At 43.7% G+C, this 17,742-nt stretch overlaps 1 protein-coding gene across 4 annotated transcripts in view; it reads left to right on the forward strand.

Moving 5' to 3' along the window:
- Positions 1 to 14,454, forward strand: part of SEL1L3 (SEL1L family member 3) — a 97,733-nt gene extending 83,279 nt beyond the window's left edge. For 3 of the 4 annotated variants that reach the window (XM_033421617.2, XM_033421618.2, XM_033421619.2), the window contains 4 exons: positions 3,875 to 4,002; positions 4,826 to 4,928; positions 5,011 to 5,083; positions 13,286 to 14,454. In XM_033421617.2, coding sequence (XP_033277508.1) covers positions 3,875 to 4,002; positions 4,826 to 4,928; positions 5,011 to 5,083; positions 13,286 to 13,425 — 444 coding nt within the window. In that variant the 3' untranslated portion in view covers positions 13,426 to 14,454. Of the gene's footprint in view, positions 1 to 3,874; positions 4,003 to 4,825; positions 4,929 to 5,010; positions 5,084 to 5,174; positions 5,435 to 13,285 lie in introns of those variants that run through there. The other variant, XM_049708975.1, reaches the window with a different exon arrangement.
- The last annotated feature ends 3,288 nt before the right edge of the window (positions 14,455 to 17,742 follow it).

Genomic DNA, 17,742 nt, shown 5'->3' on the forward strand with positions numbered 1-17,742 from the left:
CTTTATTTGTATTTCACTAGTTTTTCCACTAACATTTTTCTGTTCCAGGATCCCACATTGCATTTAGTTGTCATATTTCTTGAGTCCTCTTCAATCTGGGACGGTTTCTGTCTTTGCTTGTCTTTCATGACGTTGATACCTTTGAAGAATACTGGTCAGATATTTTGTAGAATGTCCCTCGATTTGGGCCTGTCTTCTGTTTTCTCGTGAATAGACTGAGATTATGCATTTGGGGCAAGGATAGCCCAGATGTTATATGCCCTTCTCAGCGTATCATATGTGGTGTACATAGTGTCGCTATGTCTTATTATTGGTGAGGCTGATCTCAATCACTCGGTGAAGGTGGTTTCTACTAGGTTTCTCCCATGTAAAGTTAATATTTTTCTCTTTCTAATTCGTAGATATCTTGGGGAGATAATTAGCAATGATGCAAATATTTGATTTCTCCTCCAACTTCTGCCCGCTGATTTCAGTATCCTTCAGTAAATCTTGCCTGCAACAACTAACTGTAGTGTGCCAGTGATGATTTTCTGTTTCTCTCCTTCCTTCTACATTTGCTAATTGGACTTCTCTTGTGAGGATCTCAGGGCTGTTTCGTGATGGAAGCTGGAATAGCTGTTACCCTCTTATGCCACAGATTTCCCGTGTGATTTGTGATCTGATCACAAAGCAAAAGTTGGAAACTCATCCCTATCTTAGTCTTTTTTTTTAAAGGAGGTACGACTTTTGCTTTTACCCCACATCTTTGTGCCTTCACAGCTATTTGTATATGGCAAGCCACTCAATCACTGACTCTTTGTTTTCTCATTTGTGAACTGGGGATAATAATAACATCCACCTCATAAGTTACAAGGATTAAATGAGATGTTGGACGTAAAGCACCAAGCCCAGCACTGAGTATGCTTAGTGGATATGATCTATCCTTTTATTATTTCTCCTGGAATGAAATAGGAGTTGGTACTAAAAGGATTTGCTGGTGAGCCAAACTCCCCTAGATGATTTATGTTGTTACTCAAAATTAGGCCTGGACCTAATTTTTTTTTTTTTCAGTTCTGATTTTTAATTTTTTCACAAGATGATGTTATAAAAACGTTAAAGAATAATTTTTTTAAATAAACTTATTTATTTTATTTATTTATTTTTGACTGTGTTGGGTCTTTGTTGCTGCGCACGAGCTTTCTCTAATTGAGGCGAGCGGGGGCTACTCTTCGTTGTGGTGTGTGGGCTTCTCATTGCGGCGGCTTCTCTTGTTGCGGAGCACAGGCTCTAGGCACGCGGGCTTCAATAGTTGCAGCACGCGGGCTCAGTAGCTGTGGCTCGCGGGCTCTAGAGCGCAGGCTCAGTAGTTGTGACGCACAGGCTTAGTTGCTCCGCGGCATGTGGGATCTTCCCGGACCAGGGCTCGAACCCATGTTCCCTGCATTGGCAGGCGGATTCTTAACCACTGCGCCACCAGGGAAGCCCAAGAATAATTTTTAAAGAGAAAACAAATCAAAGAATGCACCCACAGTTCCATGTCAGGGGCTTTATTCCTTTGGATTTTCTTTCTTTCTTTTTAATTCCTTCAGTCTTCATGTCCCTTTCTAGTCCCAGCCACAGGCTAGTGGGTCTCTTTAATGGTAACTAGAGCACACGGGCCACTTGAAAAATCTGCTTCTTGTCACGTATTGTAGGAACGGGTGCATTCTATTGCATGGTCTCTGTAACTATTACTCTTAACTGCTGCCCCATATCCTGCTGAGCTGATAGACTGTCATTTATTAAGTTTTATCTTTTAATGGACATTTATTGTCTTGTTTGCTAATTTATTGATTGATTTGACACATGTTTATGTAGTCCTGCCCTGTCTTAGACACCGCTTAGTGGTGGGGACACAAGATTAAAAGATAGACAATATTTTTGCCTTCATGGGATTTATAGTCCGTTAAGGAAGACGTGAAGGTCATTTCCTATTGTGTTGTAATTATAGCAAGTGCTACCATGAACATTCTCATATTTCCATCTTTTACCTCCGTTTGAATAATCTCTTTATAATCTGAGGGATGGCATTGCTAAGTCAAACAGTCTAAATGGTTTCATGGTTACATAATAATAGTATATTGCCGATTTACTTTCTGAAACTGTTTCCCAGTTAATGTATCACCAAGCAGTGCTTAGTATAAAAGGATCACTGAAATCTTGTCAGCACTGGATGTTTTCGTGACTTAATTTGGTAATTGAATGATTATAAGTTGATCCTTCCTTATTGTTTCAAATTGTATGTATTTGACTACTACTGGGGATGGACACTTTTACATATACTCATCTATGATAATTTACCCTTTATATTTTCTTACGTGAATTCTCTATTCTTACTCTTTGTCTGTTTATCTATTTTTTAATTTAAATTATAATTAGTTCTTTATACATTTGCCCAGTAGATAATGAACCTTAAGCTATTACAATGCATACAAATATCCCCCTAGTCCATTTTCCAATTTATTTTAATCTTGTTATTTTTCCATTGTTCAGAGACTTTAAAATTTTATAAAGTCATTTTCTTCTTTTCTTCTAATACCTCGAGTTTTAAGAGAGCCTTTCATTCAAAAAGTGGAGAAACAGTCTATTTTCTGCTTGTGTGTGTGTGAAATTTTAAGACACCTAATACTTGTATCTATTTAGAGGTTATTTAGCAGCAAGGTGGAACTTAAGATTTGAGGCTCTGAATCCCGTCTGCTTACATTTGAATCCCCTTTCCAACTGTATGACCTAGGGCAAATTCCTTAACTTCTCTGTGCCTCAGCTTCCTAGTAATAATAGTATAGAGGATAACAGAATCTGTCTCAATGTGTTGTTGTGAGGATTAAGTGAATATATATATAAAACAGAACAACGCCTCATATATAGCATCACTCAGAAAATGCCAGCTGCTGTTATTTTTATCATGATCATCACATAGCCTGCTTGTGAGACTCCTGCAATTTTACAACCTGGGGGATGGTGATTTTTATTTAGAATCAACTAAATGAAAGGAAAGGGAGGATATAAGTCATTAAAGCGTGACTATGAATTCTTTGAAGGGCAACAATTCAGTGGAATTTGTAAAGCCGTAATAATAAGTGACACATCATGTTTTGTTTATTTCTTGGTCTGGCCACATGCTCAGCTCATGATGGACAGTGCATCTCCTCCAGGTCCTGTAATAGTGATCATCCTCTATGAAGCACTTCAACCATCAGGCTCTTAACTGTGTTATTTTACTGGACCTGCACAGCCCAGTAAGGCAGGTCCTACCTCTATGGGTCAAGAACAAGATATATAATGAGAGGGAGGTGGGGAAGCGTACCAGAGTGGAGGGTCTGTACCAAGAGGAATCAGGTGAGGAGGTTTTTCTCGCTGCCCTAGGAAAGATCGGACAAACACTTGCACGTTACTGTGCGCATCAGAGGTCCTCTCCTCTTAGAATGTCAGCCCCGAGGACACACACAGCCACATTTGTTAGAATTCTGACATACCGATGGTGACCCAGGGTATAGTCTGTACGTGACGGACACTGCCTTTGAGTCGATATTCTGGGTTTGTTGATGATACAAGGGCACGTTTTCCAGCGAGTTCTGTTTTGAGAGAATGAACAGGAAAGGACAGATTCCCCCGGTGGCTGGCTTCTGAGCAGATGGGACACAGCGTCCTCTGAAAGCCTCCTGGTTCTTCTGCAAATAAGTTCCTCAGATGCATATATTTAGGGAAACAATTCATCAGTGAAGATGACAAAACCATCTGGCTCTAGGGACTGAAAAAAAAAATCTAGAGGTTGTAAAAGTTTACATTCTGATGAAGTGTCCGTCTAGGCTTTATTATAAGGAGTGAATGAGTTTGGTTTGTGGCTTCTTTTCAGGGATTTTTTAACCTGGCCCTGCTAATTGAGGAAGGTGCTATAATCCCACATCATATTTTGGATTTCTTGGAAATTGACCCGACTGTCCATTCTAATAACATCTCCATCCTCCAAGAACTGTACGAAAGGTGAGTTCAGAGCCTCTTTAATACTATAGCAGCTGGAGGAACACAAGTGGGTAGTGTTTGCTTCTTGGTTAAAGTTAGCCTTGGTCTTATTTTCTTCTTCTTATTATTATTTTTCCCCGATACGCGGGCCTCTCACTGTTGTGGCCTCTCCCGTTGCGGAGCACAGGCTCCGGACACGCAGGCTTACGGGCCCAGCCGCTCCGCGGCACGTGGGATCCTCCCGGACCGGGGCACGAACCCGTGTCCCCTGCATCGGCAGGCGGACTCTCAACCACTGCGCCACCAGGGAAGCTCCTTGGTCTTATTTTCTAATGTCAGTGGTTATAAAGGGCTCAGGATTTGTTCTGATTAGAGAACACTCAGCTGGACCCAAACTTAATTCCCTTTGCTAGTATCTGAGGATTAAGATATAGAATGTGCTTGATTTGAAGTTAAAATGCTGACTAAGTTTTTCCACGAGAGTGGAAAAAATAAAGTGTCCAATAAGATGATGCTTTTCTGCAAGATAGGGAGGCATCCCAGTGTCTGGACTTTGGACACAGACACTCACATAGAAGTGTTCCTTGGCAGCTCCTGTGCTAGAAGGGCCTCCTGGACCTGTCTTTTTATGAAGGACAAGACTGACCTTTTTCTGAGATGTTTGCCAGGATCCTAGAATTTCAGCACAGGCTCACACCCCTCAGAACTGGTTTTATTTCTTTTTTCTCTCATTTTACATGTGCTCATTTGACCCAAAGCAGAAGGATGTGGGTTTGAGGATCTGCAAATATCGGTCGTAAGTAATGCTACCAACGTTTGGCGACACTGTGCTTTTTGTCTGCAGGTGCTGGAGCCACAGCAGCGAGGAGTCCTTCAGCCCCTGCTCCCTGGCCTGGCTTTACCTTAACCTCCGGCTTATCTGGGGTGCCACCCTGCACTCTGCCCTGGTAGGAACTGTCTCCCCTCAGCCCTGTCCTCATGGTCCCCACCCTTGGTCAGTCATCTGACATGTGCTTTGGATGTTTGCAGATCTACTTTCTGGGAACCTTCCTGCTGTCTGCATTGATCGCCTGGACCGTGCAGTATTGCCAGTCTGTCTCAGGTAAAGATTTATAAAAAGCCAGGGCTATATAAAAAATGTAGGAGGGACTTCCCTGGTGACGTAGTGGTTAAGAATCCTCCTGCCAATGCAGGGGATACGGGTTCGAGCCCTGGTCCGGGAAGATCCTACATGCTGCGGAGCAACTAAGCCTGTGCACCACAACTACTGAGCCCGCATGCTGCAACTGCTGAAGCCCATGCGCCTAGAGCCCGTGCTCTGTAGCAAGAGAAGCCACCGCAATGAGAAGCCCACACACCGCAAAAAAGAGTAGCCCCTGCTCTTCATAACTACAGAAAGCCCACACGCAGCAACGAACCCCCAATGCAGCCAAAACTAAATAAATTAATAACTAATTTTTAAAAATCTTAAAAAAAATACATAGGGATTCTTTTTCCTTACTAGAAAAATGACACTCTCCCTCCTTAGCCATTCTACTTCCTTTTGTTAGGAGGATCGTTCACATGTGGTTACCCCTAGGGCTGTCTCGTAATCTCTGGCTGATGGAAGGCTCCAATTATTGTTACATTTTTCAAAGTAAGCAAGGATTTTTTGAAATAAGGTGCTTAAGACATTGAACAAAAATGTCTTCTCCAATTCAAAGTACACCTGCTATCAAAACTATACCTTGTGTGTCTTAAAACCCAGTTCTGAGGCCCCCTCTAGCACGAAGTCTTCCTATTTATCCCAGTCGAGGAATCAAATGTGTAAGATAATAAACAAGCCCTTGTGATGAGTAAAAATACCCAGCCCCTTAGATTCAGAGGGAGGGGCCGAGGGGGACAGTAGAGCCAGCAGTTAGTCTAGTGCGGATTCTACTAGTCACTATTTCCTTTCTGAGCTAGTGTAGGGCAGTAGTTAAGGAGATAGGCACCCCAGTCCTTTCTAGCTGAGTTTAGAGTCCAGGCTTAGCTCTTCATTAGCTGTGTGACGTATGGCCAGTTATTTCACTTTCCTGATCCCCCAATTTCTCATCAATAAAATGAAGTTATAATAGTAGCTACTTCTCGGGGTTGTTAGGAGAGTTCAGTGAAAAAAATACACATGACACCAAAATGTTAGCGGTTGGTATTTATTTGGCATATAAAACCCTCTCAATAATGTTAACTGTCATGTTTATCTTCCCTATGAGACCATAAGCTGAGTCAGAGGAAGGCCTTGGTCCCATCATTTATGATCTCACACTTAGTAGGTACTGAAATTTGCAAACATCTCTCAGGGGAGAATTCCAATTCCCAACCATCTTGGAAGCTACAGAAGGACAGAATCACTCACAAAGACCAACAGGGACATTTACAAATGGATACATTAGGGCTGGACATGGCATTTGAGCAACGGCACAGCCATTATTTGTGTAGCAGATAATGAAAAGCAAAAGAAGTGCATTTCAGCACAGATTTGATGGTGAGACAGAAGCCACTGTTCCGAGAGGCTAATACGGAGTCATTTTACTAGGAACCACCAAAAGCCTTTCCAGGGCTTCCCTGGTGGCGCAGTGGTTGAGAGTCCGCCTGCCAATGCAGGGGACATGGGTTTGTGCCCTGGTCCAGGAAGATCCTACATGCCGCGGAGCGGCTGGGCCCGTGAGCCATGGCCGCTGAGCCTGCGCATCCGGAGCCTGTGCTCCGCAATGGGAGAGGCCACAACAGTGAGAGGCCCGCGTACCGCAAAATAAATAAATAAGATTTAAAAAGCCCTTCCAGGTTTGATGCCCTGTAGCACGCCAGCTGGTAAGTTTTCCTCATGCAAATTCTGTCCCATCCCTAAATTTGTTCCCAGGTATAGCGCATTTATTTTGCATCTTGTCAGTGTTTTCCATTTCAAATTATCTTTGTCTTTTTTACTCTGTAAAAATATTGTTATGATTATTACAAATGCAATTCCGTTAGAGGAGCTGAAAATTGTCTTTCTCATTTTATGCCAGCTGGTAGCCATGAAAATTCATGGGCTGGTGGAATGGCTTTTATCAGAAGTCGTAGTTTTTTCCTTTTTCCATAGCTTCATTATCAGTCCTTCCACATTCCCATCTCCCTGTCCCTCCTGCCTTTTGATATACTTTCCCCTTCCTGTGTATCCTTTGCTCTTTCACTCATTTGTTTTTCATTTTTTTCAAACTCTTTCACTTGCTTCTTCCTGTACATACCTCTTCCCTTCGGTGAGCATTGGAGAAGTCTGGATAGGATCTTAAAAATAATTTAATTCTATGCCCTTCATCTTACAGATGAAGAAATGGGGCTAAAGGAATGCCGTGGTCTGCCCAAAATCACAAAATAGAGTCCATGAAAGGATGTAGGGCAGCAGACTTCTGAACTTTTTCACACTTAAGATACTCTAAAACAGTGGCTACCATCTGCCTCTGACCCACTGTCCCCTTACATAAGATGTATTTTTTAACACATTTTTTTGGTACCTTGAAATGAATGACAAGTAATCTGCCTACACACTTAGTTTTAAAAATAATGCCCTAAACAGCAATATAAAGGAGAAATAAAAAGAAAATAATTATAATAAAATAATATGTATTTCAATATGTAAATTCTAGCCCCGCACTTCTTAATTTCAGTGTGCACAGGAATCACACAGGGATCTGGTGAAATGCAGATTCTAAGTCAGTCGGTCTGTGGGTGGCCTCTGACATCCTGCATTTCTCACAAGGTTTCAGGTTCCATTCACGATGCTGTTCCACACACTTAGAGTCGTAAGGGCATAGAAGTTAAAAAAAAAAAAAGGAGTCTCCACATATTTCCAAAATGTGCCCCTACAGTGGTACATACCAGCCCTGTTAGGACTAGTGTTGAATTAAAATATGTAGTAAATTATTTTCCTATTTTTTAAAGTCCTCCATATAAGTGCAAATTTGTCAATGACTTTGAAATAAGAGGGTACTCCATCAGTGACTGGACAATGGGGCAAGGGGGATGGAAGCATAGAAAAGCAGCAGAGAAGCACTGCAGGGGTCTCTCAGCGGGCAGAATTTCTACCGCGGGCGTCTCTCCGAGGAGCTGGTGCCCGAGGTCCATGAGCCACCCCGTGGGAAGGTGACGGATGTAGTAGATGTTGGTGGTAACCCTGGCCGTGGTTAAGCCGGCACAGGAATGCAGCCTAGAGCAGAGACTGCCAGAGCGGAGAGGGACAGGATTTGAGAGTTAAGAGCCTCCCTTAAGGTGCTGGGTAGGAGGAGTGTGCTCTAAGTTAGGGATCTCTGTCATTTTGTGATTTGCACTTTTTCCAGTCAGTTGTTTCTAAAAACTAACGATTTGTGGCCAAACCTTTAAATTGAGCTGTCCATCCATTTTGCGTTCAGCTCCAACTACCTTCATTTTCCTCCTGAGTTTATACGCTTTGTGATATATAATCAACACGTCACCACACTTGCCACAGTAAACTGTCCTGTGTTCAGAAGGCTAGCGGTGTGGGACAGTAGGTAACAGCACAGACCGCTAAGATGCTGGCCTGTCACTAGCGTGTGACCTTGGGCAAGGGAGGGACCTTCTCTGTGCCTTAGTTTCCTGTTCTCTAAAACAGCAGAATTAGTAGTACACCTATGTCATATTGTAGTTGAGAGAACCCAATGAGGGAACACTGAGTAAAGTATTTAGAACTCAAGAAATGTTAGCCCAGTAGCTCCTAAGGAATAATGCCCTCTAGGGCATTTTACTTGCAATTAAAGTACGCTGACACCAGGTAGCGCCTACACTTAAAGAGTTTGGTTTACCTCAGTAAGTAGCAGACACCACTATCAGAGACTAGCATGCTTTTCTATGCTATTAGACTCTTTCTAAAACATAAAGCTCTTTTTTAAAAAACAGCTGAACAAAAATACTGACTAGTCTAGCTTGCGTACCAAAACAAGTCCACAAAAAATATTACGTATGCAAAAAAATCTCTTTTATTTCCTTTGAGGGAACTTGATTTTGATTCCTAGCTTGCATACTACCAGGCAGCTCAGTCTTTCTTGAAGCTGATGCCTCCCAGGGACGTGCAAAGTCCCTGGGTTTTTGGTAGCACTAACTACTCAGATGGTAACCAGTCTGTTAGCAGAATACACATTGCCCTGGGCCTACGCCATCCTTCCAAGTCCGTCGGCTTCGCAGCTTCTGGGTCACCTACAAGTCCCATTGTCTTTGCCAAAGCTGAGCACCTTAGCCTTTTTTTTTCTGCCAGGTCTTCCTTTCTCAGGTTGCTGAAGGGCAAGGTGAGGGCTCTGCTGGGGTACACCCACAGCCAGACTTAGCCACTTTCCCACACTCCAGAAACCTCCTTTCCCTGCCTCATTTCATCTCTAAAGCACTTTCCCTCTCCCCCTCCCTGTCAAGGATGCCAAGCATAATTGCTTTAATGGACCCAGGCTTTGGGAAAAACAAAAAATCCCAAAGTAAAGTATGTCTAGAACCATATCTCCCCTGAGACTGAAAAGACATGGAGCGTGGCTGGCTGCCTGGCGGAAGGTAAAGGGAAGAATAGAGGGAGAAAATGTAAAAGACCGCTTCAGAGAGAGTCCTGCCTTCCTCGTGTTATTGTCAATTTTGTGTCTAAATAGAATACACAGTATAGAGCAAGATCTGCAGAACTACCAGCTCTGGGCATGACGTGCTCACCTTTTAAACCAATGTCAGCCTATTCAAAACATTCATAATTTAAGCCAACTCATCCTTTTTGCCTAAGTGGTTAGCCAAGTGGTCTTTTAAAAAGAGTAAGATGATATGAACAAGATCAATTAAACCTTTTCCTACTCTTTTCCTGTCCTCTACATTTCCAGTTAATGAGGTACTAAAATTACAGTAAAATGTCACAAAGCGGTACTCATGCAAAAAGCAGCAGCCTTAAAGTCAGAGTGATTTAATGGTGAGATTTCACTTTTCTCCTATCTCATTACCCTTGCTGCCCTCCCAGTATCTTTACTCATAAGAAATGTTTAAATGACATGGATCTTATATACGTGGACTGGTCCCTGCTGGATCCAGAGGCCCAAATGAAGTAGATTAGCTCTTATTCATAGTATATGATTTCCAGAGCTTCCCTCCCTCACCTCCTTACCCCCCCCCCACCACTTCATCTTTGTAAATAGTCTATTATCTCTGGATTCACCCAGTATATTCTCTCCTATTCGTCTTTCTTTTATGCTCCCATCTGGTCAACTGGCAAGCAGATATTTCTCCTGCAGTGGTCCACAACAGAGGTTGGCCAATGTTTTTCCGTAAAGGGCCAGATAATAGACATTTGGGGCTTTGAGGGCCATCTCTGTCACAACTACTCAACTTTCATTAGAGTGCAAAAGCAGCCAATGACAATACAGGAAAACAAATGATATGGCTGGTCTCCAATAAAACGTTATCGTGGACATAAAGATTTGAATCTCACATGTTTCTCACATGTCACAAAATAGTACTCTTCTCTTGATTTTTAGTCAACCATTTCAAAATGCAAAAACCATGCTTAGATTGCAAGCCATACAGAAGCAGGCAGCGAGCCACCTGAGGCCTGTGGGCTGCAGTCTGCCAGCTCAGGGCCAGCTCTTTATCATTTTCACTAATGTACAGAAAATGGTCCCTCAAGCAGCAAATAATCCAAAAATCGCTTCTGACTCAGGAATGGACTCTGTCATTTTTGAAGCAGCACACTGATTTTCCTCATTACCTTGATTCTAATCCGGTAATCAAATTAGGACAGATTCCAGGTGATCGGAGACAAAGAGGCCACTTTATGACGGGCTGTTGGGGGGTTTGTCCAGTGATTGCAAACTGCTGCTGGAAATGGGAGAGTTCTCACGTGGATAATAACAAACTTACTGCCGAAACATCGAGCATTTTTGTTATGCTCTGACAAGAAGATTTCAGTGGTGGAGATGCTAATTATGCATTCCTTCTACATTTACACAGTGGCACTTTTTTTGTTTTAATCAGAAAACTGATTGCTGATTTATCTTGTTACCATGGTGATTTAAACATTTCCCTGAGCTTGAAAAGGAAAAATACGTGCCTTAGTACTTCATTAACTTCCTCAGAGAATCATCAGAAAGATAACTGTTAGGACCCAAGAAGTCTTGGACACCATTTAATCCAAGCCCCTCAATTCACAGATGAGGAAACCAAAGCCTATGAGATTCAAGCATTTTAGGGCTGAAATGTCTGCCATTCTGTATCTACCCCTAAGTCACCTATTAGTGGTAGATAAATGAGACTTGCCCAGAACAGGTCTCCTGACTCCAGCAAATGGTCTTTGTGCCGCATCACTGGGTCTCATGGTCCCTGCCGCGGTTAGATCACCTGCCAGAGTGATGGCTTTGACCTAGAAGCGTCACATCCTTATGCAACACCTGGGCCCCCTCCGCACCGCCACCACTATCCTGTTCTTTCAGAACAGTCTCTGGATTCACAAGGTTTTCTGTAGGTATTGGAAGGGGTTCCTTGGAGAATTCCTTTACATATTCAAAAAGGTCAGAGGCTTTGGAGCCCGTTCCGGAATTTCCTAGTATAGCCTCTTGCAGGTGGAAATCTTGAAGAGCTTATCTAGAAGTCAGATGGTCAACAAGTGATGGCATCTTCTATAGGTCGATACATTTCAGGATGGACATTTGGGAACCTTTAAGAATAGTCCCACCTACTGAAAATGGTATGAGACTCAAGGACTGCTGAGCTTAAGAGCACTGCTTAAAGGCAATTGTTCGCACAAACCATGGCCACTGTGCTAGCTGTATGTCACATACCCCTGCAGGCTGGTACCGCCACTTTACAGATAGAGAAACTGAAGCTCAGAGAGGTTAAGTAACTTGCTCAATATCACTCAGCTGGTAACTGTAAGGACCATGTGACTCTGGACTTTCTGGCTTCAAAGTTTTGGCTATTTTCATAGGCTACTGGGGTCTAAAAGTGGACTATAAAGCATCCCAGAAACAAACACCCCAACTTTTTCATCAGTCCTGCAAGCGAGGCCCCAGAAATTGATAAATCAACACATTTCCATGGTAAACCAGGTCACTAGTAGTAAGAGCTAACATCTGTTGAGTACCTAGGCAAGCCAGACACTGTTCTAAAAACACTATATACGTGAACTCATCTAATCCTTATAAGAGCAAAATAAGGTACAGATATTCTTATTTTCTCCATTTGTTAGAGGCAGAAGGAGAGTAGGTAACTTGTCCAAGGTCACATAACTGATAAAGGGCAGAGCAGCCGGGTCCCAGAGCCCACAGTCTTATGGACAGGATACTTCACAGCCTTAGTACATAAAGCAGGTGTGTGGGCCTCAGCACTAGTGATATTTGGAGCTGGGTCATTCTTCGTTCAGGAGGGGGGCTGGCCCAGGCATTTTAGGACGCTTAGCAACACCCCTGGCTTCTACCCACTAAATGCCAGCAGCACCCCATCCTCCAGCTGTGACAACAAAAATGTCCACCGACATTGCCAACTGTCCCCGGGAGTCGAAATTACCCCCACTTGAAAGCTATTGCCATAAAGTATAAAACTTTGTAAGCTTCCCTAACCTTTATTGTGGTTCAGCCTCCTTACTGAAGGTAGGTTGAAAAACAATTAAACCTAGTAATTATGTTTTCCAAAATGTATACACATTTACTTAAAGAATTCAATTTAAATCAAATTTGGCATATCATCCAAATGGAATCAGAATGTGAATAAAACCAACACTCCTTCTGATTGATTGGTGTAATCCAGAGCTTGCATTGCATCAATACTAGGTGAAAAAAAGAGTTATGACCATAGGAAACATAGACCAAGGAGTTCCTTCTTTCCTTCCTTCCTCCCTCCCTCCCTCCCTCCCTCCCTTCCTCTCCCCGCCTTTCTTTTCTTTCTTCCTTCCTTCCTTCCTTCCTTCCTTCCTTCCTTCCTTCCTTCCTTTCTTTCTTTCTTTCTTTCTTTCTTTCTTTCTTTCTATCTTTCTTTCTTTCTTTCTTTCTTTCTTTTTCTCTCTCTCTTTCTTAATATTTACACACCCCTGTAAAGTCACAGAATAAATTCAGGACTTAGAATCCCAGAAATCTTTGCACATCTGTTTCAACCTATCATTTTATAGGAGGGGACACCAAAGTCCAAAGAACCTAGATAATGGGTCCAAAGTTGCTCATCCAGTTAGTGCCAGGACCACTAGTCTAGAAGCGTCTCTCCTGGCTTGCAAGGGTCTAGGTGTGGCTGTATGTCCTGCACGTACTGTTTTGAATATTCAGCACTTGTTGTGCATGTGTCTCTGCAGCCAGTGGTTCCCATCCGACACCAGCCCGGGCTCCCCGAGACCCTACTGCCCCTGCTGCAAGTCCAGCTGTGACTCCAGCTGCAGGCGCCTCTGCTCAGGACCAGCCCACTGTCACCAGCAACCCGGAGCCACGTGGGTGAACTGTGCACTCCATGTCTCTCCAGATGAGAGAGAATCCTTTCAACAGCTGGTATTGGATAGCTGGGGCTGGGGCATTATACACCTTAAATGTCTTGTCAACTGGATGTGAATTTTGCACTTGGTGTCTTTTTTTTTTTAAATCAAAGAAATACCCAGAGCAGACAGTGGTTATACCAAAGGTTATCAAACAAATACAAGGAGCATCCTGATCACAGGGACATGTCGGGGAGGTTAAGCGGGTCACTGCGGATGTCCATTTCTAATGACTGTGTGTATGGGGGAGTCAGAGTGTGCCTTGTGGCGTATCCGAATCCTTATACACTGAGATGGACTTTAAGAATCTTAGCCCCTTGTTCATTCCCTATTATTAAAAAACAGAAGATTGTGACTTCTCTACCAGTTAGATAATATTTGGTGTGTGTGTTTGCCACTGCCCTACCCCTCGCAGTCCCATGGACAGATTTCCATGTGACATCCAAGACCCAGCAATTCTAAGGCACCTTGAAATAATGGGTTAAGGCTGGAAATACAGGGAAGGCGATGGCTTTGTAAATTGGGTTTACATTTTTCTTCTTGAATTTTTCTAGGGCTGTAGTGCTTCCGAATCATTTAATGACACTGTTGGATATCGTTTACCTTTCAATTGCAATCCATGAAATAACATTTAGAAAATTCTTAGTATTTAGGTCTAGTCTTTTCCATGAATTGTCCATTAGAATAGACTGGCAGCAGTGGAATACGCAGGAAACAAGCCTTTAGCTCATAGTCTCATTCCCCGCCCTTTATGCCTGCCTGCGTCTGCATAGGGGCGTGTGTGTGTATGTGTGTGTGTGTGTGTGTGGGTGTGGGTGTGTGTGTGTGGGTGGGTGGGTGGGGGGGGACGGATAGAGAGGGAGGAAGGGGAAGAGCAGACTGTCTACGCTGTATGCTGCTAAGGTAGTAAATAAATTGCAATACTGTGGGTCCAAACTACTCTTTGCACTACTTTAGTTACAGTAGCAAATAAAAATTATTTTTATAGCATTGTCTCCCGGGAAGTGTCTTTATTTCCTTTTTCATAATTACTGTTTCGTTTTGCATCGTTACTGTTGTCATCACACAAAGTCCTAAGGTCCATGCATTTTCTTCAAGGAGGCAAAAAATGTCCCCTCATCAGAGGGATTAATTCTGGTAACCATTAACGTTTCTGGATAGAGAGGTGGCAGGAGGCCTCTCTCCCAGAAGCCCGAGCTCAGGGTCTGGCCCCTGAAATGTTTGCACAGTATCAGCCATTGTTTCAGGGTTCTGGCTGTTGTGAGGCTGGATTTCTATCAGTTCTAGGTTAAGTCTCTTTCTCTCCATCCTCTTTCTCCTCTGTATGCCATGTGTACTGCTCTTGTTTTAGGAAAGGTTGTCCTTCCTGCTTGCGAAAGAGCCAGACTTTGGAGTCGGACAGCCCCGGATTCAAATTCTGGTTCGGTAGCTTGCTAGCTCAGTAATCTTGGGTGAGTGATTAACCTCTCTGCGTCTTGGATTACTGTTTTACAAAACAGGGGCCATAAGATCCACCTCTTGGGCTTTTCGTGAGGCTTAAGAGGATAACATAGGTAAAACTCACAGGACAGTGCCCTGAACGTGGTTGGGTGTTACCGTTATTAGAGAGAGAAGTCTGAGGGGCCAGATCAAGTGCCCTTTGGTCTGCCTAGATCCTCTTCATGGCAAACACACCCATTCCCCAGCTGCTGGGAGCAGAGGCTGCTGAAAGTTCACAGCTGCACCCCTCACTGGGAACTGCCGTCAGCAGCAGGGGTCTGCCCGAGGTTCAATCCTGGCCAGAGCAGCTCAGCACTTGCTGACGTCAGGAGGCTTTTTCAATCTCAGCACTATTGACATTCAGGGCCAGGTGGCTCTTTGTTGCGGGGTGACGGGGTGGGGGGTGGGCGCTGTCTTGGGCATTAGGCTGTATGGCAGCAACATCACTGGTCTCTACCCACTAGCTGCCAGTAGTGCATGCACCCGCTCCCCCAGTGTCCATGCACACACCCAGTCCCCTGGTGTGATAGCCAAAACTGTCTCCAGACATTACCCAATGTTCTTTGCGGGGGGCAAAATACCCACCCCTCCTTCACCTTGACAATGACTGATGTAGGAGAACAAAGGCCCCTTTCCTCGATTTGGAACAGTCCTTGAAGGGCCGTCCCAGCTCCAGAGCACCACCTTGGTGGCACATTCATTATAGCTCAATTTCTCCCTCTGCCCAATTCCGCCTTCCTTGTTTTCACACGGGATTTCCTGACATTGCTCCTGTAAACCTTCACACACAGCCCTGCCCTCAGAATCTGTCTACAAGAACACAACTATATTAGTCTCCTAGAGCTGCCATATCAAAATAGCACAGACCGGGTGGCTTAAACAACAGAATTCATTTCCCCGCAGCATGGAGAATGGAAGTCCAAGATCAAGGTGTCAGCAGGCTGGTTTCTTCTGAGGCCTCTCCCTTGGCTTGTAGATGGCTGTCTTCTTCCAGTATCTTTATACAGTCTTTCCTTGTGTGTGTGTCTGGGTCCTAATCGCCTCCTCTTATGACACCAGTCCTGTTGGATCAGGGCCCATCCTAGTGACCTCATTTTACCTTAATGATCTCTTTAAAGGCCCTGCCTCCAAATACAGTCACATTCTGCCTTCTGTGGTACTGGGCGTTAGGACTTAAGTATATGCATTTTGGGAGGACACAATTCAGCCCATAATACCAACCTAAAACACCAGGGAAGGTTGGTTCAGGTCCAGAATGTGGACTTGTGGGAGCCATTTTGATCTGAGACAATTGCCCAAACAAGCTCACCCCAGCTGATGCTGGAAAGAGCTGTGTGGTTCCAGTGCCAAACCACTTCAGGTGAAGCCGGTAGGTCACCTATCGAGTCCTGTCCCAGCTTAGGCTCCTGTTCTCTTGGGAGTTCTCAGGCAGTATGATGTGGGCCCAGCCTCAACCTCCATCTTCTCTCCTCAAGTTCTAAACTCAGTTCCCACAAGGCTGATGTCCAAGCTAGCTGGAATAGAACCCTGCACAGTGAAGACAATGGGGTAGGGGTGGGGGAGGGAAAAAGGAATGGGAGGATGGGGTCCAGAGATGATATTCAGTTACTTCCCTATTGTCCCCTCCCCTTGGGACATTCTTAGACCAGAGGGTGCAGCCCTGTAGATGTGAAACAGAGCTAGCCCACAGATGTGATCTCTTTGGTCCAGCCAAGATTTTTAAAAATTTGATTAAGTTGTTATCTTAAAATCAATGATTTGAGGCTTTTCCTAGAAAAATCTACAGATGTGAAAAAACTGGGCTTTCATTGCTGCATGGTAAGAATTAGCTGAAGCTGAGTAGGTCGGCTCCTTTTAGACAGAACTTGTGCTTTCTGCTTTGCCCCAGTCTCCACTATTCCCTGCTGTTTAAACTTAGCCCACGTAGGTATTTGAATTTAGTATCCATGCTTTGGACTTGCTTCTCTTCATTCATAATGACTTTATTTTGGCAAGTTTGAGAGAGACGCCCAAATTCATCTACTGCTTAGTCACTGCAAAGCCCCCGGGAACTGGGGAAATGGTAGTCTTTCTTTCCACTCTCTGACAGAGGAAAATGCCAAGTTGTGAGTCATTTGAAGTCCCAATAAAGTGCCCCAAAATGTTGCAGGATAAAATGTCAATTAAAAAATAGTATTTTCGGGAATTCCCTGGTGGTTTAGCGGTTAGGACTCTGTGCTTTCACTGCCAAGGGCACGGGATTGATCCCTGTTCAGGGAACTAGGATCCTGCAAGCCACATGGCACAGCCAAGAAAAAAAGGGAAAAAAATAGTATTTTCCTACACCAACAAGTAACTAAAAGATAAAATATTAAAGAATTGTATTTGTTAAAAACAAATATTTAATAAAATAGTAAATATTGTAAATTAAATTATTTCATTTACAATAGTAATACAGTTATAAAAAGTCTAGTAATTAACCTAACAATGAATTCACTTGATTTTACCAAGAAAATTTTTTAATTTGAAGTATGTAGAGGACTTCCCTGGTGGCGCAATGGTTAAAAATCCGCCTGCCAATGCAGGGGACACGGGTTCGAGCCCTGGTCTTGGCAGATTCCACATGTCACGGAGCAACTAAGCCCGTGTGCCACAACTACTGAGCCTGCACTCTAGAGCCCGTGAGCCACAACTACTGAGCCTGCGTGCCACAACTACTGAAGCCCGTGCACTTAGAGCCCACACTCCACAACCAGAGAAGCCACCACAATGAGAAGCCCAGGCACTGCAATGGGGACTAGCCCCCATTCTCCTCAACTAGAGAA

Source organism: Orcinus orca, chromosome 4 (assembly GCF_937001465.1).
Source record: "Orcinus orca chromosome 4, mOrcOrc1.1, whole genome shotgun sequence".
In the NCBI taxonomy this organism is placed as follows: Eukaryota; Metazoa; Chordata; class Mammalia; order Artiodactyla; family Delphinidae; genus Orcinus; species Orcinus orca.